This window comes from Rhinichthys klamathensis, unplaced genomic scaffold, assembly GCF_029890125.1.
Source record: "Rhinichthys klamathensis goyatoka isolate OS25496 unplaced genomic scaffold, OSU_Roscu_1.1 h1tg000609l_1, whole genome shotgun sequence".
NCBI lineage: Eukaryota > Metazoa > Chordata > Actinopteri > Cypriniformes > Leuciscidae > Rhinichthys > Rhinichthys klamathensis.
This window is the reverse complement of record NW_026607062.1, coordinates 173,957-201,821: the sequence shown is the minus strand read 5'-3', so window position 1 is coordinate 201,821 and position 27,865 is coordinate 173,957. Positions and strand designations below refer to the sequence as shown.

General features: G+C 39.1%; 1 protein-coding gene across 4 annotated transcripts in view; it reads right to left on the bottom strand.

The window, feature by feature from the left end:
• The window catches only part of sipa1l1 (signal-induced proliferation-associated 1 like 1), a 120,128-nt gene that overhangs the window by 18,691 nt on the left and 73,572 nt on the right, over positions 1 to 27,865 (bottom strand). For 2 of the 4 annotated variants that reach the window (XM_056240739.1, XM_056240743.1), the window contains exons 2-12: positions 18,167 to 19,876; positions 17,528 to 17,658; positions 16,590 to 16,778; positions 15,378 to 15,552; positions 14,389 to 14,492; positions 13,686 to 13,843; positions 6,997 to 7,576; positions 6,102 to 6,376; positions 4,357 to 4,647; positions 2,536 to 2,685; positions 975 to 1,099 (exon numbers count right to left, since the gene is read on the bottom strand). In XM_056240739.1, coding sequence (XP_056096714.1) covers positions 975 to 1,099; positions 2,536 to 2,685; positions 4,357 to 4,647; positions 6,102 to 6,376; positions 6,997 to 7,576; positions 13,686 to 13,843; positions 14,389 to 14,492; positions 15,378 to 15,552; positions 16,590 to 16,778; positions 17,528 to 17,658; positions 18,167 to 19,658 — 3,670 coding nt within the window. In that variant the 5' untranslated portion in view covers positions 19,659 to 19,876. The remainder of the gene's footprint in view (positions 1 to 974; positions 1,100 to 2,535; positions 2,686 to 4,356; positions 4,648 to 6,101; positions 6,377 to 6,996; positions 7,577 to 13,685; positions 13,844 to 14,388; positions 14,493 to 15,377; positions 15,553 to 16,589; positions 16,779 to 17,527; positions 17,659 to 18,166; positions 19,877 to 27,865) is intronic. The other 2 variants (XM_056240740.1, XM_056240741.1) reach the window with 2 other exon arrangements.

The window sequence follows — 27,865 nt, the reverse complement described above, 5'->3', positions numbered from 1 at the left end:
TTTCTCATATTTCTCAACTCGGTAACACTTTACTTGAAGGGGTGTGCATAAGACTAACATGACACCTTCATAATCATGACATGACACATGTTATGAATATGAAGGAAGTTTTATGCATGTTTGTGACAACTGTCATTAAGTGTCATTCGCTCAATTATGACATTTTTAAAGCAAATATGACATTGTTTGAGATGTCTTTGTTATGACACCTTGACATAAACCAATACATCATAACCTGTCAGTGTCTTTGTCATGACAACTTGACATTACTAAGACAACACAACCTGTCATAAACATGACATAGCAGATTAATTATCAAACTTAAGAAACCACTTAGCTTTATTGGTTAACATTACATTAAACTGTCAGGTGGTTGGTTTTGACATTGGGTGTCATGAAGCCATTATAACTGTTTAATGACAAATTCAATTTGTACCACTGTAGTTGAGGTCACGAAAAATATTCATGACACAGTTATAATGGCCTTATGACAGCCAATGTCAAAACCAACCACATGACAGTTTAACTCAATTTAATGTCAAGTTGTCATGACAAAGACACTGACAGGTTATGATGTTATGGTTTATGTCAAGGTGTCATAACAAAGACATCTTAAAAAATGTCATATTTGCATTCAAAATGTCATTATTGAGCGAAAGACACTTAATGACAGTTGTCATAAACATGCATAAACCCTACTTCATATTCATGACATATGTCATGTCATGGTTATGAAGGTGTCATGTCAGTCTTATGTACACCCCTTCAAGTAAAGTGTTACCCTTAACGCTATATGAACAGAAATTATGGTAGTACTTTAAGTCTATTTTTCTGCTATGTGAAAAAAAAAACGAGCAAAACGCGCCGGCGCGTTTCTGGTCCCCAGAGGGTTAATCTCCTCCCCTCTCTTTCAGACAACTTGCATTTAGCCTCCTTCCCTTCTATAAATCATCACCAATGGAGTGTGGTCTGACCTGATGGTGGTCTGTCAGAGCTGTCCTCCACTCTGGGCCAGCTGGGGGTCGACTTGCCGCTGCTTCCTCCCTCTGTCACCATTTGCCGCTCCGCTGGGAGAGGAGAGTGCCTGTTGTGTGCAAATCTATGTAAACATAAACATGTATACGCTTGTCAATCACATGCATCATTTTGCGATCAATGCATCTTGTCATTAAAAGCTGTGTGAAAGCTTGAACAGATAAATTGGAGAGATGACTGGGTGATTAAGGGATGGACAGTTAAAGGTATTGTAGGTAGGAATTTTATAAAAAAAAAACTTTTTTCCAAATTTGTTTAAACTTTCTGTATATATCAATGCATAATTAAAATGTAAGTACTCTGAAAAAGAAAGTATAAAAATCGAGTGTCTGTAGACCTCTCACGACTGTTTTAAAGACAGCTCATTATTTCCATTCACTCCACCCCCTCCCTTCTGGGCTCCTTCCAAAGCCACGCACCAAAAAAACATGAACGCGCGACTCCGACCGCTGAGCTGAAGACGCATTATTTACCTGAGACGAGCGGAGAGGAAGGAGCGCAGTGCATGTAGTGACATCATGTCAGAATCACATGTAATAAAAAAATCTAACTTTATCATTATGAAGATAAACAAATAAGATGTATTTTAGTACTCACTATCAAGCTAGCATATTGATATTGGTAAAGTTTAAAATATATATTTATTGATTCGCTAACGAGCTAGTTATGTATAAGGCAAAGCTAAAAACAGGTTGCATGATACACGTTTTTCCATTGCCATCATTTACACTGTGATGAAGATGAATTTCGTGTAACATTCATAACATATGGTGTTCTGCATGTAAGAGTTTCCATGATGAAAGCATTGTTGACTCTGATCAGGACTACACTCCAGAGACCAGTACCGCATCGTCAGCTCGAGGACAGATCCGGGGTCGAGGGCGAAGCAGAGGAGGTCGTCACAAGGTGTCACTTTTCAGCCCCTTGAGGTCTCTCAGTTCTCGCCATCGCTGGAAAGCCACGCCGATATTGACTCGCGTTTTATTTCGTTGTTTATCCAAAGACTTTTTGTTCATTACCTTTTCTAGTAACGTTACGGTCTTCCTTTTTTTGCCTGGTTTGCCTTCGCGAACTGCATATGTGAATTTTGATTGGTCTTTCTCTGCCATTGTTTTGCTATTCCTAGGTTCTGTGCCTCTTGAATTCCTCAAATCAAACGGATACGCGCAAGTGGGCAGGTCCTTTATGGCAAAAGGGTGGTTGCCATGGTTGCGAGAGAGTGACAGTCGCCTAAGCCAATCCTTTGTTTCGTCCCGGATGGATATAATGAGCTGTGTTTAGTGCAGATTAAACGGTCTAGAGTCACTTGATTTTTATACTCTTTTTATCAGAGTACTTACATTTTAATTATGCATTATATATACAGAAAGTTTAAACAAATTTGGAAAAAAGTTTTGTATAAAATTCCTACCTACAATACCTTTAAGTGCTCAAAAGAAACAAAGGACGAAGAGGAGGTAGACAGTAAGAGGAGGTATTTTAGTAAGAGGAGGTATTCACCCCTCAGGCATGGACTTCTGCCTCCAGTGAGCAGTGCCTGAACCCGTGTCACTGGAACAGGAGAGGTTACTGGGGGAACTGCGGTTGTGGGGTGAGCGCCCCAACATGAGAGAGGAGGTCAGGGCATAGTTCTCAGAACCTGGAGACATCCTGAAAGAGGTAGAGAAAGAGCGATAGACACAAATAAAGATAAAGGAGAGACAGGAAGAATGACAAAAAAAAATGAAGGATAAGAGTAACTTAAAGTCATAGACAGTAAAAGAAATGGACACAGCGACCCCATAGACTTCAACGGAGAAAAGTGAAGTCAAATTGAAGCACTCACTTCCTGATTGCCAAGCGCACTGCGCATGCTCAAACTGAGCTTGAAGACGTAGTTGTGACGTGAGCAACCTGACTGACAGTTGTACGTCTTCTAGTAGCGGTGCTGAATCTGAATCATTCCCTTCTGAATCTTGCAGAGCCGGAGATCGTGAGTATTAGCTGTTCATGAGCTCGCAGCAGGAGCAACTTTATGACTCTCTATGGGCTTCTCCCTTGACTTTATGCCTCCACGTCCCCCGATTGCCCGTGAGCTTCTACATCTGTCTTTACGGTCATTTCTCTTCTATGCGACAGAGAGTCGCGTGTTATGACGCAATCGTTAGCCTATTTTTACTAAAACTGCTTCTACGTGGCCACAACGTAAGATACAAGGTAATGGAACATTTTATACATTGTCATGTTTCTTTAGAAATAAATAATGGACAAATGGAGTCTTTAAACGTCTCAGATGTAAAGTTATTCGCTGTCAAAGTGACGCAAAAATGAATGGGAGTCAATGGGATGCTAACAGCAGGTGAAGGCTTGTTAGCCAATGGCGGCGCCCGGGGAGACTTCAGTTTCCGGCTGGTGGATTACCCCCTTGCTTAAAGTCCCTGTAAAGGCAATTCTAAAAAAAAAAATTCTAAACCCATTATTAATGTTAGAAATGTATTGCTAAAACATATTACAAAGACTGTGAACTGTGAATTACTGAATTGTGGAGTTAGACCGTTAAACAGTTTTTCACCATTGCTATTTTCCGGATTTTTTGGGCGGGGCTAAAACAGGGCTCGATGACGCACTGGAGCCCCTGAGCTCCTGGACACGCCCCTACTTGATGACGCACTGAGGCCACTCAATCGCGACTTACTGTCAGTACTATTAGTTACTACAGCCTACAGTTTGCTAGCTAGCTATGCCTTCGACACGGAAATGCGTAGGCTACTACCTGGATGCGATCATGTAGCCTACAAAACAGATCGGTGTCTTTATTTAAATTTCCTTAAAACAATCACATCAAGAAGAGGTGGATTAATTTTGTGAAGAGCCAACTTTGATGGAGAGCTAAGGATCACCGCCAACACCCGCCTCTGTAGCGATCATTTTACACGGGATAGTTTTATAAACTTTCGTCGGAGACAACTGGGATTCACTGATAATCCGCTGTTACTGGTGAATGGGGCCGAACCGACTATCTCCCGCCTCGGCCTTCATCTCCCCGTCCCAAAAGCAGTATCAGCAAATATCATTGTCAGGAGCTTTCACGCGAGTGGGCGTGGTTTCAGCGCAGCCAGCGGACACGCCCCCAGCGTTTGAGAGCAGAGAATACTGCTCATTTTTTCAAGATTTTGATAGCTTATTTTATGTACTTGCCGGCTTTTTTTATCATTCAAATTTGTCTGGGTGGCTAATAACACATTTTTCTGTGGCGTGACAAACACAGAACACATACTTAATTTTTACTTTACAGGGACTTTAACAAAAGCTCCACTCCATTAAAGCAGCTACCGTACACACCTTTTAGGGTCTAAGGGTCGGCCATCACTAGACACGCTGCGGGGGATGGCAGCAGCTCTCTCGGGCCTTTCGGCAGAGAGGGTCTTTCCCATGCTGGCCCCCAGGCTGACGGCACGGTTCGGGGTCCCACTGTGACTCTGAGGTGAGGCTGTGAGGGACTGCTGTGGGCTGGACGAGGTGCGCTGCCATTTGTTGTTATTGCTCCGGAAAGGAAACTTGTACTCAAATGAGCCGCTCTCATTGCTGCCCTTGTATTCAACAACCGGCATACGGTGCAGTTCTGAACAGCCCCTATAAGATGACAAATTTGGTAGTTAGTGGTAATGAAGAGCATTTGACTTGATCTTGAAGGTGAAATGAGGCATTTACACTAATGTTTAAAAGTTTGGTTCCAGTAAGATTTTTTTTAATGTTTTTTTTGAAAAACAGCGCTTATGGCAGCATTTAATTGGTCAAAAATACAGTAAAAACTGTTATATTGTGAAATATTAGTATGATTTAAAATAAAAATGTTCTATTTTAATATATCTTTTAAAATGTAATTTATTGCTGTGATTACAAAGCTGAATTTTCAGCAGCCATCACTCCAGTCTTCGGTGATCACATGGATCACATGATCCTTCAGAAATCATTCTAATAATGTTGATTTGGTGTTTAAGAAGCATTTTATTATTATTATCAATGTTGAAAACGGTTGTACTGTTTAATATTTTCATGGAAAGTAACCATTTAAAAGAACAGAAATTATTAGAAATAGGAATCTGTAGTAAATGATAAATGTCTTTACAGTCACTTATGATCAATTTAATGCATCCCTTCTAAAAAAAGTATTAATTTCTTTAAAAAAAAAAAAAAAAAAAATCTTACTAACCCTAACATTTTTATTGCAGTGTACATCTCTTTAGTCTTTACTATCTTGGCAGGAGATAGAAATATAGTTTGTGGAAATGTTACTCCAACCTGGTGCACTAAAGTTACTAAATAACCAACCAACTAAAATAAATAACATTCTCTCTGCAAAGGCCTATAAACTCCCAGGCTTTAGAAACAAAACTTAAAAATGACATTAGTATTCCTTAAATTAAAATTGAAATTCTGAATCATGTTTGCTACCTCAATTCACATTCAGGAATTAAATTGTCATTTAAAAGGCATTCTCAATTTAATTATCGATGACGCTCAACTACTGAGTACTGAATATTGTAATTGAAATCAAATGGGAAAAACACAGGTCAAAAATATGTGCCTGTATTGGGGGTCAGGCATCACCTATGCAAGCTAATACCTCTTTAGTGGCTCAATTCTTCATTTTTCCTCGTTTGTTTAAAACCCAGAAGATACAGAGGTGTGTCAGTTTTTAGTTTAGATAGAAACAAACTGTCAAAAATGGAAATGGCAGGTTTTCTAAGGATAATAATAATGCACCACCACTGTAAAAAGAAAAAAAAGACAAGTGAACGCAAATAAAAATCCGGTGGGTCTGATGATTTGTAGTTTAGACCCTGATCATTATAACCTTCAAGTTGGCACAGCGCCTGCAGGCAAGCCTAGACTGGGAAGGCGGATCTCATCTATTTTGGTTTGCATGTGTGGGCACAAAGGTGCAATGTTTTATACTGTTGTCTTATTGCAAAACTTGGAATGACTGGCAGAAATATCTGACAAAAATAATTGCTACTTATTCACCAGGATTCAGTCAAGAAATAATGAAATCAAACCATTAATTGATATACTAAAAGACCTACCTGCGTGGTGTGGCGTCCTCGTGGGGTGGTATGATGACAACTTTCACAGTGACTGAGGTGCGGAGCAGGTCTATCATCTGCTCGTGTGAAAGTGTTGCCACAGCCACCTTGCAAATTTCGACCAATCGGCTGCCTTGCCTCAGCCCCGCTTGCCAGGCATAGCCGTATGGCTCCACCTCTGCCACTATGCCTTCATAGTTAACGTGAAAGCCAAGTTGGCCCAGCCCATTCCTCCGCAAGGTCATCTCAGATGTTTCACAGCCTTTAGTTAGGTGCTGAGAAGAAAGGGGGAGACTGATATGACTTGTCTGACACAATTTTTCTCGATTCTAAAGTAGTTTTATGCAATTTAGAACCATGTCCTCTATTAAGGATGGAAGACTTTATCAAAAATGGGCGAAATGGATCGGAAATGTCTATCACAAGCTATTGAACCCATCTGCAAATCAGGATCAGGGCTTTTTTCTCAAAGTATAAAGAAAACTCTGTTAATATGTTTCATGACTGATGGAGATCATGAGCATTCAGTTCGCTGAGTACTAGTTACCATGGCAACAGCTCTTGCACTTGAAGAGTGACATAATGGGCAGGGGGCCAAATCAGGAGTACATTCAAGCCACTGCACAGTTATGCAAAGGCTCTCTTATACAGCCCATTAATTCACACGATGAAACATACACAACACAGCCCTCAAAACTACTTTGAGCTTTTTACAAAACCTTGATAGCTATAATCCCACTTGGGTACAAAACAAAAATGATTAAGACCCAAGAGACAAGCTCTCATGTGCTTTGTCTGACTGAACGACACATACTTAAAATTCCTTACATTTAGCAAAAAAATAAAATAAAAAATAAAATTCCATCTGTCATGATACCTGCAACTCCACACTTACCTCTAAACGTTTGACAACCTCACGGAAGTCTTCTGTGTTGTTATTGATGGAGCGCAGGGAGATGTTCTCTCCACGTTCATAGTAGATCTTCATGGAAGCAGGGCTTCCCAGGGTCCAACCAATGACATCTCGGACAGCACAGTTAAAGACAACAGCCTTGGCTTCTGGGTCCACCAGAACTAGAAAGTCATTTGAAATGGCCAGCAGGGCCTCCAGTTCTCCTCCGGCGCCATGGTCTTCGGCGTGAACAGGCCAGGTGATGGCTCCTGGACTCCGCAGCTCCGCACCAAGGTACGGCCGGGTCTTCTCCTTACGCTTGTGCGCCAGAGAAATGAAAGGAAATTTGCCCGAGGGATCAATAGGCGTGCTTGTAACGTGGCGCTCTGCCAGGTCCCTCAAGTACTCCTGCCGTGTCCGAGTGGCCATGGCGCGAAACTTGTCTGACTTGTGGGCTGCATTTTCAGCGTTGATGACCTTAGCCAGAAGGAAATCTCGAAAGACTGTAGACTTCGGGAATGTAGCATCCTCAGGAATAGGTGGTCCAAAGGCAGGTACATCTCGTGAGCGAGCCACTGCCACACTGTGAATGAGGGGGTGGAGATAATGGAGGGAAACAAGACAGAAGATTTCAAACAATGAGACAAATTGCTCATCACATGCACAAGATAATTGCTAAACCATTCTCAAACTTCCCTAAAGGGCCTCATGTTTATGCATGAGCAAAATTCATGCCAAAGACAATGTGGCTGCTATGGAAATTATGAAACTAAAAGTGTGAAGTGTGTCAGAGGGGACATCAAATACTTTGCCAAATGGGAATGGGAGGAAATTACCAAAAAGACAGGGATGGCTATTATGTTGTTGACTACTCCACACAGTGCTAGTAAACTTGGACAGACCCCTCATATGCTACAGAAGAACATTATGAATTCAATTGCAATTCTGAAAACCTTCAAACCTTTCCTCTCTACCTTGCTGCTTCATCTCTCCCCTGCTTTTTTCCTTTCACTAAGCCTCTGGAATGGACATCTAAAGCTTCCTGCTCTGTCTGGTATGCATGGAACTCATACGTAACTAGCCAGCCATAGCAGTAATGAGGCTGGACTAAAGAGAGCCACTAGCCCGTTTTTACAGTGATACTAGAGGAGGAAGACAAAGAAAAGTGGGGGCCAGAAGTTTGAAACGTTGGTGAGAGAAAGAGAGGGGCCAAATAAAATTCTGCTGTCTGTGCGTGGGCCTGATCTGTAAAAACACTAAGGGAAAACATGTACGTGTGTGGTAGAAAAATGAGCTCGCAAATTTATCACAACATAAATTTCTCTCCCGCAGTACCAGCAGCTTGCTGAAGTACGGACTGAGATGAATAACTTGTTGATATCTAATTCAGTCATATTGTTTTTCTTTCTTTGCCTGCAGGGACAAACAACACAGTCTTGATTAAGACTGAGGCTGGAAATCAAATTGTTGCTGGTTCGATGCCCATAAGAAGAGAGCCTTGAGTTAAATCACCCTTGTTGTTCCCAATAAAAAAAACCCTCAAAAATATATTACACAGATCTTTTATGTACATCATGGTAATTAAAAATCATCATATGCATATATAATATTTACTTGATACTCCCAGGTACTTCAAAAGAACAGGATGGTATTGCTATAGAACATCCCACAAAAAAAACAGTAATTTTTTTAACTGCTTATTTTAAACCTCTCTCCTTTAATAGACATTAAATAATTCCATGTTTTTGTGTTTTTACGTTATTGCCAAGTGATGAATAAAGACTTGTTAAGAGTTGTAAGTGAATGGTAGCGCTAAACTGCTGCAAGTGTTAATGGGATGCGTGTTTCCCACAAAGTCCACAGTCACTTGGTATCGTTTGAAAGATTTTCACATCTTCACAACGTATAACATGTACAGTTACCATTCCTTAATTGTTAATTTAAATCTATCTTCATTAAATTGTTTTCTGTTTAAGCATTAAGCAGTCCAAACACCCACAATTGTGCTTCACCAATGGCATACAAAAACCAAACTCTGTATGAGAGTGCGGACAATAACCGTCATCAACATTTTTCAAAAGCCAGAATAATGCAGTGCATATTCCATCCAAACATAATCCACTTCTGGGCATCGAGCAGTTATTCAGTAATGACTAACAGCAAGCGGGCTGACTTTATTGTTGCAGCCGACCCCCTTGGCTTAGATGGAGAGGCAAACTGGATTACATATCTAAAGTATAAATACACAGTGTGTGGGTTGGTGGAGCATCCACTGCCCACAGCAAGGAACCAAAGAACCTCCACACAAGCAAATAACACCCTGACCCACTCAGAAATACACAGGTGTACAAGCATCACATACACAGAGTAGAGTTCTCACACAATGTAAACTTGTTGAAAAGATAAACTCTTTCTGACACACTAATTTCCAACATGATGGATACTAAAAATCAACAATTCAGTGTAACATATTTGATCATTTCTTTAAGTAAAATACTTTCTGTAGCTACAATAACATTTATTGGTATGGGCTCAGTCAGATTTTTTAATGCCATTGAAAGAAGTCTCTTATGCTTACCAAGGGTGCATTTATTCAATCAAACTACAGTAAAAACAGTAATATTGTGAAATATTATTTCAATTTAAAATAACTGTTTTCTATTATAATATAATTTAAAATGTAATGTATGCCAGTGTTGGTAAAGCTGAATTTTCAGCATCCATTACTCCAGTCTTCAGTGTCACATAATCCTTCAGAAATCATTCTAATTTGGTGCTCAAGAATAATTTATTATTATTATGCTTTTCTTAATCAGTTGTGTTGTTTAATATTTGTGTGGAAACCATAACATTTTCAGAATTCTTTAATGTATAGAAAGTAAGCATTTACAGCATACATTTAAAATATCTTTCTCACAAAATCCTTGTCACTTTCTTGTCCTTGCTGAATAAAAGTATTAATTTCTTTATGAAAAAAAAAAAAAAAATACTGACCCCAAAATTTTGATCGGTAGTACACTAACAGATTGATTCACAAATTTATTAGACGGATTCACACTAATAGGTTTTAAATATTCCAGCTAATAATTTTAAGGGAAAAATGCAAAAGTCTTTAGATTCCATTACATGATTTAGACTGCAACGTCACAACAATTTATTTTGCTGTGTCACTGTAGACCCTGCGGCAATGCAATAGTAATGCAGGAAACACTTCTGTACAGACTGACTGAAACCCCCCCAAAAAACAGCAGTTTAACAGCTTCTGCTTTGTACAATATTACCATCTACCTTAACATTTCACTGGTGGCTGAGAGGTCACCTGTCAAAATCAAAGGCCCCCAGTGAACAGTTAACCACTTCAGTACACCCAACAGCAGCCAATAAAACAACAGGAGCGCATTTAAATCATTAACTCTCTCCATAAACACCTTTAATCACCCTTCATACCAGTGTTTTACCTTTACACAAATAAACAGCCATGCTACACGATCACAAATGAAAACCCAAGACCCGCTGAACCCACCTGATCCACTTCCTGACTTCCATGCCAATTCCTGTCTAAACAGTCCAAGCAGGTTAATATAGCAAGAGTGGCCACAGCAGAGGAAAAATTCAAGCTCACAAGAATTCAGTTTGCGGTTGAAGGGGCTACAGGACGAACGGAGGGAGGGAGGGAGTCCGACAGGGAAGGGGGAGAGGGTTGTCGGGTTTAAGCGACAGGCCCTCATCAAGCCCCTCTCAGGAGAGGACAGTTGGCAAGGGTGTGCATGCAGCCCTCTCATTTGTTATGTGCTCCGTTTAGCTTATTGTTCCCAGAGAGGCTCAGTCAGGGCGGGCCTTTGTAACTTCTGTACTTTCAGAGCTGAACAGCGATGAGGCTCCCTACTGGGTATAATTAAGATGACACACAATGAGGCCCATCAGCAATTATAACCTCTATTAGTTTCATGAGGCAAAACAGAAACTAAGCAAGAGAGGGAGCGAGAGAATATGCGAGCGAAAGATTAAGGGAGTAAGTCACAATGAAGATATCAATGATCAACATCCTATTTGATGCCCGATCGGTTCAGATAAGCACACATTTTGTCTTTTGTTTGACTCACAGTAGCACTTTTAAGGTTGAACTGCAAGCAATGCAACGTTCAACAAATCCTACTGATAAACAGCCCCCAGTAGGCGTGAAGGAAATTAAGCAGGCCTAGCTCATTTGAAGTGGTTAAAAGCAGCGCTCCCCTGGGTAATGTGCTGTACGACAAGAGTAATAAGCTGGCCAGAGGACATCAAGCGAGAACATAACCCACCGCAAGCAGGAAGAAAATCCTTTTCTCCAAAAATAAAACCAAAAACAACCCCTACAATTAGATGTTAAGACAGGGAAAAGTTTCTTTTAAATTCATTGGCCAATGGTTTTATTTAAAAAAAATATATATTTTATTATTATTATATTATATTACGGAGCCCCTAAAGCGACCTTTGCAAAAAAAAAAAAGACTATCTCGTGCGCACGCATTACAATTTCCGGTTTGCGTACAATTTGCGTCACTGTCATTACTATGAGGAAAACAAGAGCATGGATGTCAAAGTTTAAACTTCTCCTCTAGATTAAAAAAGACCAAAGTGTTATTAAACTGTTGGTAACAACGCGACCAATAAATCCTTATTTTTAAGGAATTGGTTTAACAGGGATATTAATCATCGAATATGTTTGATAATTATGGAAATATTTTAACATATGAAAAATTTATGCAAATCCATAGTTTTCCTGTGCATTTTAAATAATTTAATTCTGTCATTAAAGCTATTTCCCCTACTCTGATTAATCTTATCAATCATATTCAATTTATTTATTATTATTTAATGTTTATTTGACAGGGACAAATGTAATAAAACATTGCTTTATAAAGAATACAAAGTAGATGCCATGCATACAGGTTTCTAGCCATGACTAATTTGCAACCCCTGTCCCTGGTTAGGCTTATAAAATTAAAACAGAAATGACAGAGTATTGAGTTTAAAATTTATAGCTATTAAAATACATACATTAATTACATCCCATACATGAGATAAGATATGGGCTTAAGTAGATGTAGAAATCACTATAAAACAGAGTCTAGACACATTTAACAATACAAGAACACAAAAGTGTGCATATGTCTGTGCGTGCTAACATATGCAACAATGTTTGTATGCATTGTGTTGTATCCTGTACAGTCAGTGTTCACAGAGTTGAACTCCACATTAATGCCACATTTAACTCCACATTCATGATAAATCCAAAATTAATTTTAAATGGCATTGAATTGATTGATAAAAAAATGCAATAATAAACATATTTGTACAATATTTAAAATACAAAATAAAATAGCACCTAGAGGAATTTTTTTTGGAACTCTATTATTGATAAAATTAATTGGAAGACTGCTTGGTTAACCCCCTTTAAATATTGCATTAATAATAAAACCAAAGAAATACATTTTAAAATTTTGCATACCATTTATCCTGTTAAATCATTAATTGCAAGATACTCTGACATTGACGATTTATGTTCGTTTTGTAAAAGTGGGAAAGAGGTGTTGACTCATTTGTTTTTTGAATGCAAAATTATCCAAAATTTCTGGAAGGAATGGGCAGAATTTATCTTTAATTTATTAAAAATTAAATACTATTTTACTTAAAAAGGATATTGTTGTATATTATGAAAACAATGTTAACAAAGGTCTTGAATACATTGTTAATTTATTTATACTGTTGGCAAAATTTTATATCCATAAGCAAAAATATTTAAATTCATCCCCAACTTAAAAGGTGAAACTAATATATAATATAGACTCATTACATCCAAAGTGAGATATTTCAAGCCTTTATTTGCTATAATTTTGATGATTATGGCTTTCCTTAAAAATAAGGATTTATTGGTTACGTTGTAACCAACAGTTTAATAACACTTTGGTCTTTTTTAATCTAGAGGAGAAGTTTGACATCCATGCTCGTTTTCCTCATAGTAATGACAGTGATGCAAATTGTACGCAAACTGGAAATTGTAATGTGTGCGCACGAGAAACGTATCGCGTGCGCACGCGATAGTCTTTATTTTTGCAAAGGTCCCTTTAGGGGCTCTGTATTATATACATAAAAATATTAATAAAACATTATTCTTGTTTTTATTACAAAAAACTTTCAACTTCAATTAGGATACAAGTAAACAACCAGCCATGAAATCAAAATTGTTGTTGATACCTCAGCCTATCACTATTAAATGTTTATTTAAAAATGTACAGTCTCTCTATTCCGGAAAAAAGGGACCAAAATATTGATATCCTGCACTGATCTTTTTGTCCAATCAAATCCTCTTGAGAACAACAACAACTACTGTACAACCCAATTGAGTCAGAAATTAAAGAAAGTTACAATTCAGTTAGAGAGTCAGATGTTAATTAGTAACTGCTCTGGTGGATTCAGTTAATGATCATTCTGTAGAATGATTTTGAACAAGTCATCAAGTTTCATTACTACACTATTCCACATTGGTAACACTGTATGATACAGTGTTGAGTACTGTTGCTGCCACAGACTGAAAATCAGTTGATGCAAAATGCATCTGTCCAAAAATCCTTGGTTACAAATTACAAATGCCCCATTTTGGCCTATAGCTGATGGAATTTTATTGCACCTAAAAAAACAATTTGACTCACCTGTAGCAGGCATTTTCAGAGCATGGGTTGAGCACTCGAACAACCACGAAGACATGCTGAAAGTGTGAGCGGATGTTCTTGGGACTAAATGGCTTTGCTCCGGGCTCTTGAAACACGATTGTGACAATGTCGTTTCCAATGTGTCTTTTCCTTAGCAGCTACGAAGTGCAAATACCATAGGTCAGTACACACTATCGTTTAGAAGTTTGGGGAAGGTAAGATTTTTCAATGTTTTTGAAAGGAGACTTTTATGCTCACCAAAGCTGCATTTATCAAAAATACAGTAAAAACAGTTATATTGTGAAAAATAATTACAATTAAAAATAACTGACATCTACTTGAATATATTTTAAAATGAAATGTATTCCTGTGATGGCAAAGCTGAATTTTCAGCAGCCATTACTCCAGTCTTCAAATTTGAATGATATGAAAGATCATGTGACACTGGTGCTCAAAAAACATTTATCATTATCAATGTCGTGCTGCTAAATATTTTTGTAGAAACCGTGAAGCGTGATGAACAAAGTTTAAAAGAACAACATTTATTTGATATATAATATTTTTGCAACATTATAATTGTCACTTTTGATCACTTCACTTGTATGCATCCTTGTAGGATAAGAAAAGTATAAATTACTTTAGAAAAAAAACTTACTGACCCCGAACTTTTAAACAGTGGTATACAGTATGTGATGCAGCTTACCTGCTGTTTGTTATTGGGCGTGTAAGGCAGCATTGTAGACACGTGGAACATGATCTCGTAGTCTTTAAAATTTGTGTACAAAGAATGTGTTCCAGTGGAGTCCGCTGAAAAAAAGAAGCAGCTCATGTTAGCCTTTCATATACAGCTTTTATGTGACCTCCTGCCTTTCCTTTGTTAAATAAAGAAGGATTTCCACTTTGACTGAAGGGAACATACAGTCTAGAGCCTTTGATCATCCAATCTCATTCATTTAATGCTCCTTGACTTGTTAGGGCAAAATATGGCTGCCGCACTTTTATAGGACCCCTTTTTTTCTATTGTTCACAAACAGGATACTGCAGTTGTTGCTCTGCACCATGGCCACAGAGACACGAGGATACAAACTCATCTTCGCCTTAGTCCCCTCCTTCCTGATCTCTGTGCTCCACCTGACTGTGAAACCATGTCCTAATCCGTCAAGCTGAGATCAAAGCTTTCTGACACCTCTACCGCCCCTTCTCAACCACACTACAGGGAGAAGGGAGGGAATGTCAGGGGTAAGATGTCAAGTCTGATAAATGTAATTAAAAGCATGCTTGTGATCAGAGACGATATTCTTCATGGTCACAGGGGAGAGGTGGAGCATGCATGCCAGGCACGGCACGCATGAATGGGTCTCAAATATGGGCTATGGGATTCAAATCAAGACAAACTACAGAATAGAACAGGAGGTGATGGTTAGTGTTAAGATCCATTCCCATTTAAACATGACCTCCGATTGTCAATAAACCGCTGACAGTGGAGGAACATATTTAGAACAAGCTGCAGGCTCATTTGAGTGTGATCCAGTTAGAATTAATTAACTAGCCCTATAAACTACTAGACTGACATGACAGGAGACCAGAGATTCAGTAAGCATTTTGGCCCTTTAGCTACTTGCGGTTTTAATCACACAATACTGCTTTTCAGGCTTCAGTGGCGATTAAACAAACCTTCAAGATAAGACTCACTTTTAGTGTCCAGTTGGGCACGGTACTTGGAAAAACCCTTAAGGCGCACCCTTTCTCCCAGCAACTGCAGGAACTCTTCTAGGGCGGGACCTGCTGCCTCATTATTGTACATCTCCTCCTCGCTGCTCTGGCCGGCTTGACAGTACATGATTCCCACTTTCAACTGAAAACTGAGCTGCACAAGAGATAGCAAAGAAAGACCATCAACCCATGAAAAACAGGAGTAACAAGAGTAAATATTTTCTGTTATTTGGGCTGGCAATTTAATGTGCAAATTAAATACAATTAATTATTTAAAAATGTTTTAAATTTAAAAAAGTACATTTATAACACAACAGCACAACAAAGCATTTAACTCTTATATGTGAAATAACAGTCAGAATCGAGACTGTCTCTTGAAAGTTTAGAATGTTTTTATTGCATATACAAACTTTTATTTCAATATAATATAGTTTATTCATAAAGGAACCTTTTAATTTTGAATTTGGTTTTATGGCAGAAGAGGATGCAAATAAATCATAAATAAATAAATATTATAAATACAAATGTACACATATATATTGAATATGCATAATATGATTATATTTTGAATTATTTTATTATGAATAACATAAATATGGCATCAAGAAATCAATATATAGTAAAAATTACAGATTAATGGTGATTTAATAATCAGCATATCATATAATTACTTTTTTTAAATGATCTCTTGATCACATTGTATACTTTATTAAATTTAAAGCCATAAAGAAAAAAAAATGTCATTATATATAAACCTCCTTTGTATGTGCATATGTGTTTATTTTGTTATTACATTTTTTAGGTGCCGTGGAAACTTGTAAGGATTACTGTAATGGTGTGTTCACACCGAACGCGAATAGAGCGTCAAATACGCGTCTATCACGTCTAGTTAGACGCTTGAACATTCGCTCGAGTTCAAATTTTTCAACTTGCGCGGAAGACATTCAAGGCAAACGCGTCGCCCAATTCGCGTCATTCGCAATGCCCGGCGCGAATGATGCGTCTATTCGCGTCTTTGCATTGACTTTGTATGTAATCTACTCACGCAAATAAGTAGAACCGAAATCGCGTTCGGTGTGAACACACCATAAGGATACGATTCTTCACTTGTAGGTATTACCAAAATTATAATAAAATTAAAGAAATGACTGAGTTGATTGACAGTTGTAAGCGAATGTAGGATCATAATACCCCCTGCTCGTCCAGTTTCATCAGCTGCTCTGTGACCTTCGGTGTGTTGAGAGCAAGTCGGAGGCAGTGAGCATTGAGCTCAGGTACGAGGTAATCCAGGACCTCCTTTAGAGGCAAGCCTCGAGCCAAGCCATGCTTGGAGGTGGAGGGCACAGCATCTTCCAAAATTGAGCCCCGTAAGGTTGTTAACTATAGGTAGAAAGGTTAAAAATATGACAGAGAAATGTCTTTGTATTATTGATTCAGACATGTGTGGGAATACATATACAGTATCTGTATACATTTGTAAATTACAGGTGAGACTCAATAGGTGGGTGTTAAATATTGGTATAAGAGATGAAAATTAGTACTTGGTACTGCAGAACCCAACATACTATTGTCTTTTAGTACCTGCTCATTATGATTCAGAGATCTCAAACACCTGAAAAGGTGCCGTAATGAGTGGTACAAAAGTTTTATACTAAGCTAACCCACGTCTGCCCACCTGCCATTCTCAAAATAGCAATGGAAAGATTGCCATGTTGGGCTATGCGTCACCTTAGTCACAAAGCTATTATGGCCCATCAGAATGCATGTGAATCATAAGCGGTTGCTATAAATGATGCCAAAGGCAGAGGTCACATGTAAAGAGCCTTTTTTTTGTTATAATTAGAGAGATGGTCTAACCTTCATCCAAGCTGCTGTCAAAAGCAGTGTGTGATTGAGAAGCAGTATGGTGACAAGCCAGTCAGGGCACAGAGTGATCTATGCCGAGCACTAGCAGAGAGAACTCGTCTCTAAGCATGTTATATAAGATAGCAGTGGGCGTCAGACCTGGATCTCACACACTGCTAACTGCTTTGAATTAACTCTCTCTGTGCAGGCACAAGGATTCATGTTTGATTCAGACGCTACAACTATATTTGTCATTGCATTTGGTGGTGTGAATGAGCGCTCACCTCGCTGGTTCTGAAGATGATTCTGTAGTTGTATTGCTGGCCATGCTCTTTGTGATCCTCCAGTTTTTCCCGACGAATACTGACAGCTACAGGTCCCAGTGTCTCATCAACACCCAAGTAGTTCCAGTGCTCTGAGGATTTTAACATTTTTTTCAATTAATGATTAATTCATTTAAAAAACAGCCACAATATAATCAAGTGCAATAACAAATTTATTATCGATAAACACAAAATTTGCATTAGGGTCTGATAATAAATAGCAACAGTTGAATTAATTATTTAATTAGGGCATCATCAATAGATTCAATAATTCAATGCTGATAAATTTTTTTTAGTTCCTTTTTATATTAAATAAAAAGAAATCAGGAAGTGTTAGGTTTCACAAATCATGTAGATGCTTCATCTAGCAGAATATGTGGACAACAGTCTGAGGTAGATTCCTTTTACTTTTGTATTGACTTTTAAGCTTGTTTACTTTTATTTTTATTTATTGTGCCATGTACTGCTTATTTTGTGTACAGCGCTTTTTTAAAGGTGCTCTATAAAATAAAGTTTATTATTATTGCTACTACATCAAACTGCCTGAACTGTTGAATATCAGCACATAAATCTTACCAGTACATCAAGGGTAGCACTCACCTCTCAAGTAAAAGTACTTCCTGTAATAATATGCACCCAAGTCCACATGTTCAACTATGTTGCTCTTTCCACGATCATGGTGTAGACTTTTGCCATCCTTGGGGGATTCAAGAACAGCCACCCCTGCATTGCTGAAATGTGTGTTGGGTGCCCTTTCAGGGGATCCTTCTTCATCTCTTGAAGAGCTGGAGGCACCACTGCCGATACTACCTTGCTTCGAAGGGCTGATGTTCCTCTCTCCTTCACCGCCAATTTCGTTCCGGAAACACGGGCAGCTGAGAACCAAATCATTACTCTTGTCATCACCAGAGTCAAGAGAAGGCCCATCCTTAATGTTGAGCTCTTCCTGGCTGCCGCAAGGGGAGCTGTAAGCCCCGCTTTGGGTGGATGAGAGGGATGAAGTGTTGGAGGCAGAGGCCGCGGCTGCAGCAGAGGCACCAGTGGTGGTGTTCTTCCGCTTAACAGCACTTTGCCGACTCTGCACGGCCTCGTTCAGGTCAAACTGAATACTCTGGACATCAAAGTGTGCAAAACCTTTCTGGCAAACCCATGGTTTGGGAGGGGGACCCATATCGTCAGACTTTCCGTCCTCGGCGTCAGAACCTGCACGTGATGAATCTCCTTCGGCTTTGACGCTACGCAGCTTGCGGAATATGGACTCACCACCCGTCTCCGACTTTGAACGCCTCTTCATGTGTTTTTCTCTTTCTTTCAGACGACTGGCGGGACTGCCGCGAAGAGGACCAAGAGGTCCATCAGGCAAGTCAAGGGCAGTTTGTTTATGGGCTACTGTAAGTAACTCGCTTAACTTTTCAGGGGCAGGGCTGCGCTGGTCCGGAGCATCTGTCTGGTAGCCTTTGAGCATATCGAAGAAGCTTTCGCCAGACACGCCGTGCTTGTCGATAGATGAGGTACTGCCATACTCTCGATGCATGGGTGTCCATCCTGAAAAAGACCAGCCCTCACCTCCATCGCCGTCCAGTTCACTAATGGTGATGTCGCTGTTGCTGCGCTGCCGTATACGTCGCATGCCCTTGCGGGGTGACCCGAGATAGCCATCGGGTGAGAGGAAGCGATTGTCTTTGCCTTTACTATGCATCTTGTTCTTCAGCGTGTTGTGAATGTTACGCAGCATAGATGAGTCCTGAGGGCTGATCAGGTGGCCCAGCTTGCTTGACAAGTTACTCTGGGCGCTTCCCGAGGTGGTGGAAGGGGAATCCGTCTCCACCGTGATGTGCCACACCCCACCACCATTTCCTCCCCCTCCACCACTTCCTCCACTGCCGCCATCTTTCCTGGGGGGCCAGTCGGCAACCCGTGCTCGAACGCCCATTTTGGGAACTCCGGGCGTGCCAGTCAAGTGCGTGCTCTCGCTGCGAGGGGGAGGAGCACCTCCATTGGGCAAGCGCAGACGCCGAGTATAAAACTCATCTGTGGCGGGAACAGAGCCGCCCACAGAGCGTTCGGTCTGTGAACGCTTTAGACTGGTCATGGTACGGCTAAGTGGCGGAGCTCAGCACTGGAGCATGCCCGCAGTGTAGCTGAATTAACGAAGCTTAGGGAACATGGGCAGCCACTCAGCTGGAGAGGCCAGAGAATGGAGAACAGACAATAGCGGGATGAAAGTGAACTTTAAAGTGACCCTGAATCAGGCATGTGTGGTGACCATTATGTGATTAGACCTTCCTCCTCTCATCCCTTTATGTAGAACTGAAACAGAGAAAAATGGGGACAGTATAAGAATCCAACCATCTTAACTGCTATCTTGATAATTCAAATAAAATGTAAAAAAATTAAGAGGTAAATAGAGGGCCCGCGGAGGGCACAAAGGGGAACCACAAACAGCACACCCAGCCATCATGGTAATGAAACACAATGGCAATACTTGAAAAAATACCAAGTGCCTTACTTTTGAGTTTTTAAAACTTGTGAAAGCTAAATGAGTGATATAAATTCATGTCAGACAACAAGGATGTTATTTTACATGCATTTGCAAATTGTTCTGAAATCTTCATAAGGAAAAACATATGCATGTTCATTCTGAACAATCTGAATCTGTTTTTATTTTACTTTTTTGATTTAAAAAAAACAAGGCACCAATTAATGAACAGATTTCAGCCAGAGTTCAGTGTGGAAGGTCTTTAATTACAACACTGTTCATAAACTTGGCTGTGCCAAAGGGCAGATTACACCACATGAACAAATCAATGCCACTACCATTGTAGAGAGGCAAAACACTGCACGGCTACAGACACAAACTAAATTGACTGACTAGGTATCAGCAGGATGATTTTGAGTATGATGCAACGAAGCAGTAAGCCGAGATGATCAGAAGCAATTCAACAACTTAAAGTCGAACATATTATCTGCTATATGAACAATCCTGGTAACACTAGAAAAAAGTATCTTTTTTTTATTATTTCAAGTTGCCATGAAAATGACAATTCACACTATATAAGACTTGCATCATTTTCGAGTGGTTCTATCTAAGGAAACACTTGACACACTTACAAAGTGAGCTTTAACCTTTAAGCTTTAAGATTACCAATTATTAAACCCAAAATCAGACCTGGGCTGATAGTTAAGATAGTTAAACAGGTTAAATATAAATACAGCAGGTGGCACTGCGTATAAGGCCTCATCGCCTAAATTATAATGCACTACAGATGAACATTGTTCCCATATGACAGGAGAAGCTCTGAAATGTCAGTTTCCTTGGTTTCCTGGCAACCGTCTGCCGACTTTTGTGGTGCAGAGCAGCGGTGCTGCTGGGTTATCCTTAATGAGAGAGCTGAAGCCCAATGACAACATTTACCTACATAATCTGCCGCAAGCACCACAGGAGAACAACCCTGGGGAAAAAAAAACCCACAACGTAGACACTGTACGTTTACACTATGAATATTTTACGCAATGAGTTAAAAATACCAACTGAAAAAATAAAAAACTTAGATGTGAAAGCAAAATATTATGCTCATTACAATAAGGGCAAAACAAATGACCAAACGTTGTGTGTTTAATGACAGCATGTAGCGTAAGGACAGCAGTAAGTAGTATTACTACAGTGATATTTTATCATAATAAAAAACTCTCTTCCCAAATAAGGAGGCAGACTGGAACAATAGACAAATCCTACTGATTCACCTGACATTTTGAGTTTATGAACCACATTTGTATTGTAGTGCTAGACTATGTGTATTTGCTGATGAAAATATGAGAACCTTCCTGCCGGTGAGTGCTGACCTCCCGATGGCTGGAAGGGGCGTGTGGAGAGCCGGGTGTGGCGGCACACTAACCCCAACACACACTTGCACAGACTGCAGATGAGGTCATGGGTATTTCCAATCTTTGAGAGAGTGCTTTTCCTCTCCCGTCTGCTCTCACTCAGAAATGGTGCTGTAATAAATTTCGGAGGTTGCAGCACAGGTGCTTCTGTAAGGCTGAGAGGAACTCTGAGGCTTAGTCATACACAGCTGCCAAATTATAGCCCAAAGTATGACAGATGGGGGCAGCGCGGGCTGACAGATCCCATGTAGCCAATTAATGAGACGGATACCTGTGACGAGAGAGCCTGTGAGCAGGGCAGATTTGACTAACACGGCAATGAGAACTTTAACTCTGAGAACAAATCTCAGACAAAATGTGACCTTTTATAGCATAAGTCTTTCTATACAAAAAGAGATAGTAATAGAAAATAAAGCTTTAACACACCATATAAAATCATATTTAATACAATATAATGAATAAAGTATCAAGTATTAAATAAATATATATTTTACTGACCCCAAACTTTTGAACGGTATTGTACATTATTAACATAAAATCTGCTACCTATAGTAACTATTTATTGATCTATGTAACATTTAGTTCAAGTCGTTCTCAACTTGTATCCTGAAGCACCCTTAAGAGAATCCTCTCAATCCAAGCTTAAACTAACACCCCAGCTTTAACTACTACACTAATTGCTTTGCACTTGACAAATTGAATCAGGTGCGTTAGCTTAAGCTGGGAACCGGGAGAAAGAATTCTGTCAGGGTGAAAACAAATGTTCAAATATGAACAACTGCAACAATCGTGTGTAAAAGTGGGCTGAATGAATAAATAAATAAAACAGCTGAAAGGTTCTGCTTTAAAATACACACAGAGCTACAAACCTTCATACAAAAAGAGAGCTTAAAAAGGAAAAGGCTGATATTAAAAAGAACAGTGTGGGAACAAAATTCACCCTCTCTGTGATCCCTAGAATTAATCTGTTTTTGCAGCTGTGCCTTTAAGAAAGGCTCACTTCATATGTGAAACGAGCAATTGCGCTTTTCTCCACTAAGACACAGGCCGTAAGTTTACTGTCAGTTCAAATATAGTTTTAAACCCCCATACTTCAATAGCATCCTCTTTGGAAAGCCTGCATCACCATGACAGATTCATACAGTATAACAATCTCCTTGAATGTGGTGCATAAACGGTTAGCCAGACTGAAATGAATAGAGACCACATGGATTTCTCCTCATTACCTTATTGTGACTCGGTGGGTCAAGTTTCTGATAAACCAATTGGCATTGTTAACGTGTAATGTTAAACATGTAAATATCAACCATATCAATGATACATTCATCTGTGTGACGTCACAAAGTTGAGGAACGAGACATTTTGGGCTGGGAAGGAGGTTGAGAGTTCTAAAACGTTTTCACAGTACATCAAGTTTTTTTGTTTTTTTAAAAAATCCTCATTATTCGACGCCTTTAACAACAACAAAAAAAAAATACTCAAAATGTATTGATAAAGCAAAGGAGTAAGTCCCAAAAATGTGATGGCTGGCATTAAAAAAAGGCAGGCTTTCCTACCAAAAGGAAGGAATAAAGAATGTGTGGAGGCTTATAGGAAACGCGGTACTGGGCTGAACTCACTGAAATCTTTCTGTAAAACCAAGGAAGAAAAACAATAGTGTTGAACACACAAGAACAATTCAAATAATTGCAGCCTTTCAGACGAAAGGACAACCGCTTTTAGGCAAACAACATCCTCCACACAATCTCAACAAAACTGCAGAGAAGTGGGTATTTTTGTGAATACTTTTTTTGGACCTTTGAAAAGAGCACATTCCTTATTTATTTATTCAAGACCCAGTGCAATACCAGTACAACTATAGGACCCTATGATTTCTGAGATGCAGAACACAAAGGGAATCGTGGACTCCAGTCATAAAAAAGAAATTTATTGTATAACAAGAAATGGCTAAACTTAAGTGCTGTATACTTAATCAAATCGCAATATGGACTAGTGTGTGTGAATATCAAACTACAAAAGACTGCTATTTAAATAAGAAATCTGCTTGTTCTGCTTATCTCTGTGTGAATGAGTGGCGCAGTTTTGTCTACTACACACACACACACTCAAGCATGTGATGCTGTTTTCAGCGTGTGCTGTCTCACTATATGAAGACAATCCACATAAACTTCATCTTCAAAAGTTCATCAAGCATTTCACCATTTCTTTTCATAAAAACTATTGTTAAAGAAACACAGAAACTGAAAACTCTTGATTACAACCAACCAAAATAAAACTGGTTTCATTTGAAGAAATTATGACTAAAATACTTTACTATTGTACACCAGAATGTACTCTTCAATATAATAATAAACGATTCGATACAAACCTAGATTCTTTTTTGAAAAGGAGAGAGAAAAAAAAGATTTTGAGAAAAAAAAGAAAAAGATTTTTATTAAATAACATTTGAAAAACCTACATGTAGCCTAAATCTTCTATAAATATTTGTGAGTCTTGTTTGCCTACTCCAGTTCTTGTTAAAACTCACTAGATTTGTTTATTCTATGCATTTTGGGCACTTTTTGTGTGAAATCATATTTATTTCGTCCATCAAAAGCGTGCTTTCACTTTAATTGAGCGTGAGCAGCGCAGCAAAAATAGACTCGGCGCTGAAACCCCCGCTTCACTGCAAGGGAGCGCTGCTCACACACCGCTGACGCTTGCGGTGTGAAACGGCCATTACAGGTAAAATTAAAGAATTTATCCTCAACTAGTTTTGTGGTGTAGGTCTACGTATTTTATAATGTTAACTTCAAATAATACTAATAGTAATTTAAAGATGCGGTAGCATTGGATCTGGATGGGAAGGATAACGCTGGGAGTTGGAAGGGGTGTGTCGCGATTCTGCCTTCTCACACCGCGACACAGGTTTTTGGATCTGAGCAATTTTGGTTTCATATCGCATATCGTTACAGCTTTCATATGGCTCTAAAACTGTAATCCTATTCTCTGCCATACTGTGGAATAGAGTAACCTTAAAAAGGGACATTTTCTCTCACCCCGTCACACGCACATTGCCTTGGCTTGCTGATAACATGGCCCATTTTTGAGTCACACCTTCAGGTCGAGGTACGACATCACCTGTTGTGTGAGGTGTGATGATTAGGTCGAGACTGAGACATGAGAGCACTTGGCTCAGACCACCCCTTCGCACACAGCTGTGGCCTTACAGGAGGATGATTAAAGCTTCAGCATGTGACTCACCTCATTCCAGGGAGGAGAGTGTGCAAAGGGGACCATTGGGAGGCAGACAACATGTCTTCATATCTACTTTGATAAATAACTTAATCGACATCAATGGCAACCTGAGTTTCTTTCTTACTGACATGTCCTGTTATTTGAACCTTGTAGAGCTTTAAACTAGAGAGAATGTGAATGATTTGGTTGTGGTTGTTGCAGTAACAGACAAAAGAGAAACCATCTCATTCCTTTGCTTTTGCAAGTGCACTTCATGTCAAAGTAAGGCTGGGCAGAATGACAGTATATGAAATGTGGTACAGAATAGAGACTACCTGCTATAACTTTTATACCACGGTAGTGTGGCCCAATTTGTATTTTTTACAAAATTTGATATAAATCAGAAAACTATTGACTAACTGACAGACAAACACTAAATTATAATAAATAAATAAATAAACAAACTAAAACCTAAAAATCAATTGTTGGAAATGGAACATGTGAATTTAGGCAAGAGGTGTGTGCTATGATGATATTAGATCGTGAAAAATTAAAATGTCTCCACGATCTGCATTTACAGAGAGATTGTTGTATTGTGCTACAAGTGCACATTCTATCAGTTGCAGTTTCTGATTATTATTATTATCATCATTATCATCATCATCATCATCATCTCTATCAGGGTTACGCAATTCTTCATCATCACTGAAAGGTTATTATTTGCATGCGTCTTAAAGCCTTGCCAGTTTAAACTTTTGATGAGCGTTTTTCTAAGCCCACACACCCGAAACGCACACACAGAAAGTTAGCTGTCAGACAGCATGGATAGTTCTCTTTCATCTCTTATTGTGCTTAAACGGGTCATATAATGCCATTTTTGTACAAGCTAATATGATTCTTTAGGGTCTAAATTAAAAGTTTGTAATATACTTTAATTAAAAATTCTCATTAGTATTGTAAGAAAACAGTTATTTTACTTGGTCAAAAACAGCTCTGTTTTCAGCACGCCGTTTCAGTGCATATGACTTTAAATGATCATGAGCTGTGCTCACTCCGCCCCTCTGTTCTGTGCGTACACGTTTATAACACAATAACCATAATGCGTTGTTCAGTATAAACGTGGGATTATGAATTATATTAAGAACGTCGTACATAGAAAACATGCCGTAATGTACCCTGAGTGTAAACCTTAGACGCATTCATCGTGAAGCGTGCAGCTAGCAATTTGCAAAGATATAAATATTAATATAAAGTTTAATAAAACGTTACACTCACTTCAGTTGTTATAGAGGTTCAGCAGGAACACGAATAGCTGGTACCGATCCTTTTTTCATGAGCAGCTTCTTAGCAAATCCAGCTTTATACTGACCCTCGTTTATAAAGCAGTCTGGTGAGAAATGATTCGCGCAAACATGAGAGCATTGACGTTGCTCGTGGGGAATATTCCCTTCGAAAACAAACTCAGCCACTGCGTCTTCAGCGGTTCGGATTTAGGAACATTAAAATGACTGCTGTGTTCGTTATTACACCCAAGAACAGAACACCACAATCGCTTAGACGCCATTCTGCTCATAGACAGTGCTCCAGCATATCAACAATGACCGCGCCGGTCCGCGCAGACTATGATTGACAGCTGGCTCACGAGCGAGGGCGGCTCTGTGTTGAAACGATGCTGTCAATCAACAATCGCGGGAGGGGCGTCCGACCGTGTGACGTCACACGGTCGAACGGCTTGATTTGAGGCAGGGGAAAACATATAAGGAGATTAAAACAAAAACACTGGATGGATTTTTATCATTTTATGATGGTTGTGTACAGGCACTGCCAACACACATTTCAGTACAATCAACTTGAAAAAGTGCATGTACCATTACACACTACTAACCCTAACCCATTACGAACAGAAACATAAAAAAACATACTCCGTCATTTTGTTCATACAGATAATTAAACCTGCAAAGTGTTTACTTATATTTGTGTACACTCGCAATAAAACACAACATTGTGCTTTTGTCACACTGTTAACTCTTGTCAAACTGCAACTGTCACCCAACCAAAATCTCTCTCTCTCTCTCTCTCTCTCTCTCTCTCTCTCTCTCTCTCTCTCTCTCTCTCTCTCTCTCTCTCTCTCTCTCTCTCTCTCTCTCTCTCTCTCTCTCTCTCTCTCTCTCTCTCTCTCTCTCTCTCTCTCTCTCTCTCTCTCTCTCTCTCTCTCTCTCTCTCTCTCTCTCTCTCTCTCACACTGTTTTTAAAGCAAAACATATTTATCCAACTCCATTTCAAAACAGTCTGTGGGTCCCATCTTTTGGACATTCATCGCATTGGTTTTCATTTCTCGTCGTCGGAGCACTAATCTTACACATTCTACATTGATTAAAAAAGAAAATCGAATGCGTTATTAATGGTAGTATTATTTTATACAGAAATCAATTATTTATAATTCAGATGAGAATAATGTTACATTGTTAATTAATAATGTTAATTAAAATTAAGGAAAACAAATATATTGATCTGAAATATAGCAAATTAATTTTAAATTAATTCAGGTACAATTACCAAACATATCGCAAGGTCTTTTTGTCTTTTTATTAATTTAATTAATAAACTAATTATATAAAACTATTGTCAGTGCACTACAAATAAACTGGTTCTATGCCTTTATTAATAAAACTTATTTAAAAAATACAATGCCTTCTGCATTTTTGTTTTGCTTTTCCCTCCATTGTACCGAAATCGTACCGAACCGTGATGTCTGAACCGAGGTATGAACCGAACCGTGACTTCTGTGTACCGTTCCACCCCTACCTGGTGGTTGATGATAAAACCCCTCATTTTTCACCCATCAACTATGGAAGACAGTGTTTATCCATTAAAGAGGAACCACTCGGCAGACTGAAGTTGATGTGTTCTCCCACGCACCCACCATATTTTTTCTTGCCTTCCTTTTCCTCTTTTTCCTTGCATCATCCCTCCCTCAGAATCTGTCTGTCCATGTTTCTTTGTCAATACATTTTTGTTTCTCAATACAGGAAAGATATGAATGAGAGCATGATTCTCATTCTGATATACTAGCCTGCCTGGGTCAGCAGAAAAATCCTTATTGCTGAGCCTGTGGTGTAAAAAAAAAAGCAGCTTGAAATTTTAAAGCAGCTCAGTATGATATAATTTGCTGTTTATGCCCATGGAAAACTGGAAAAC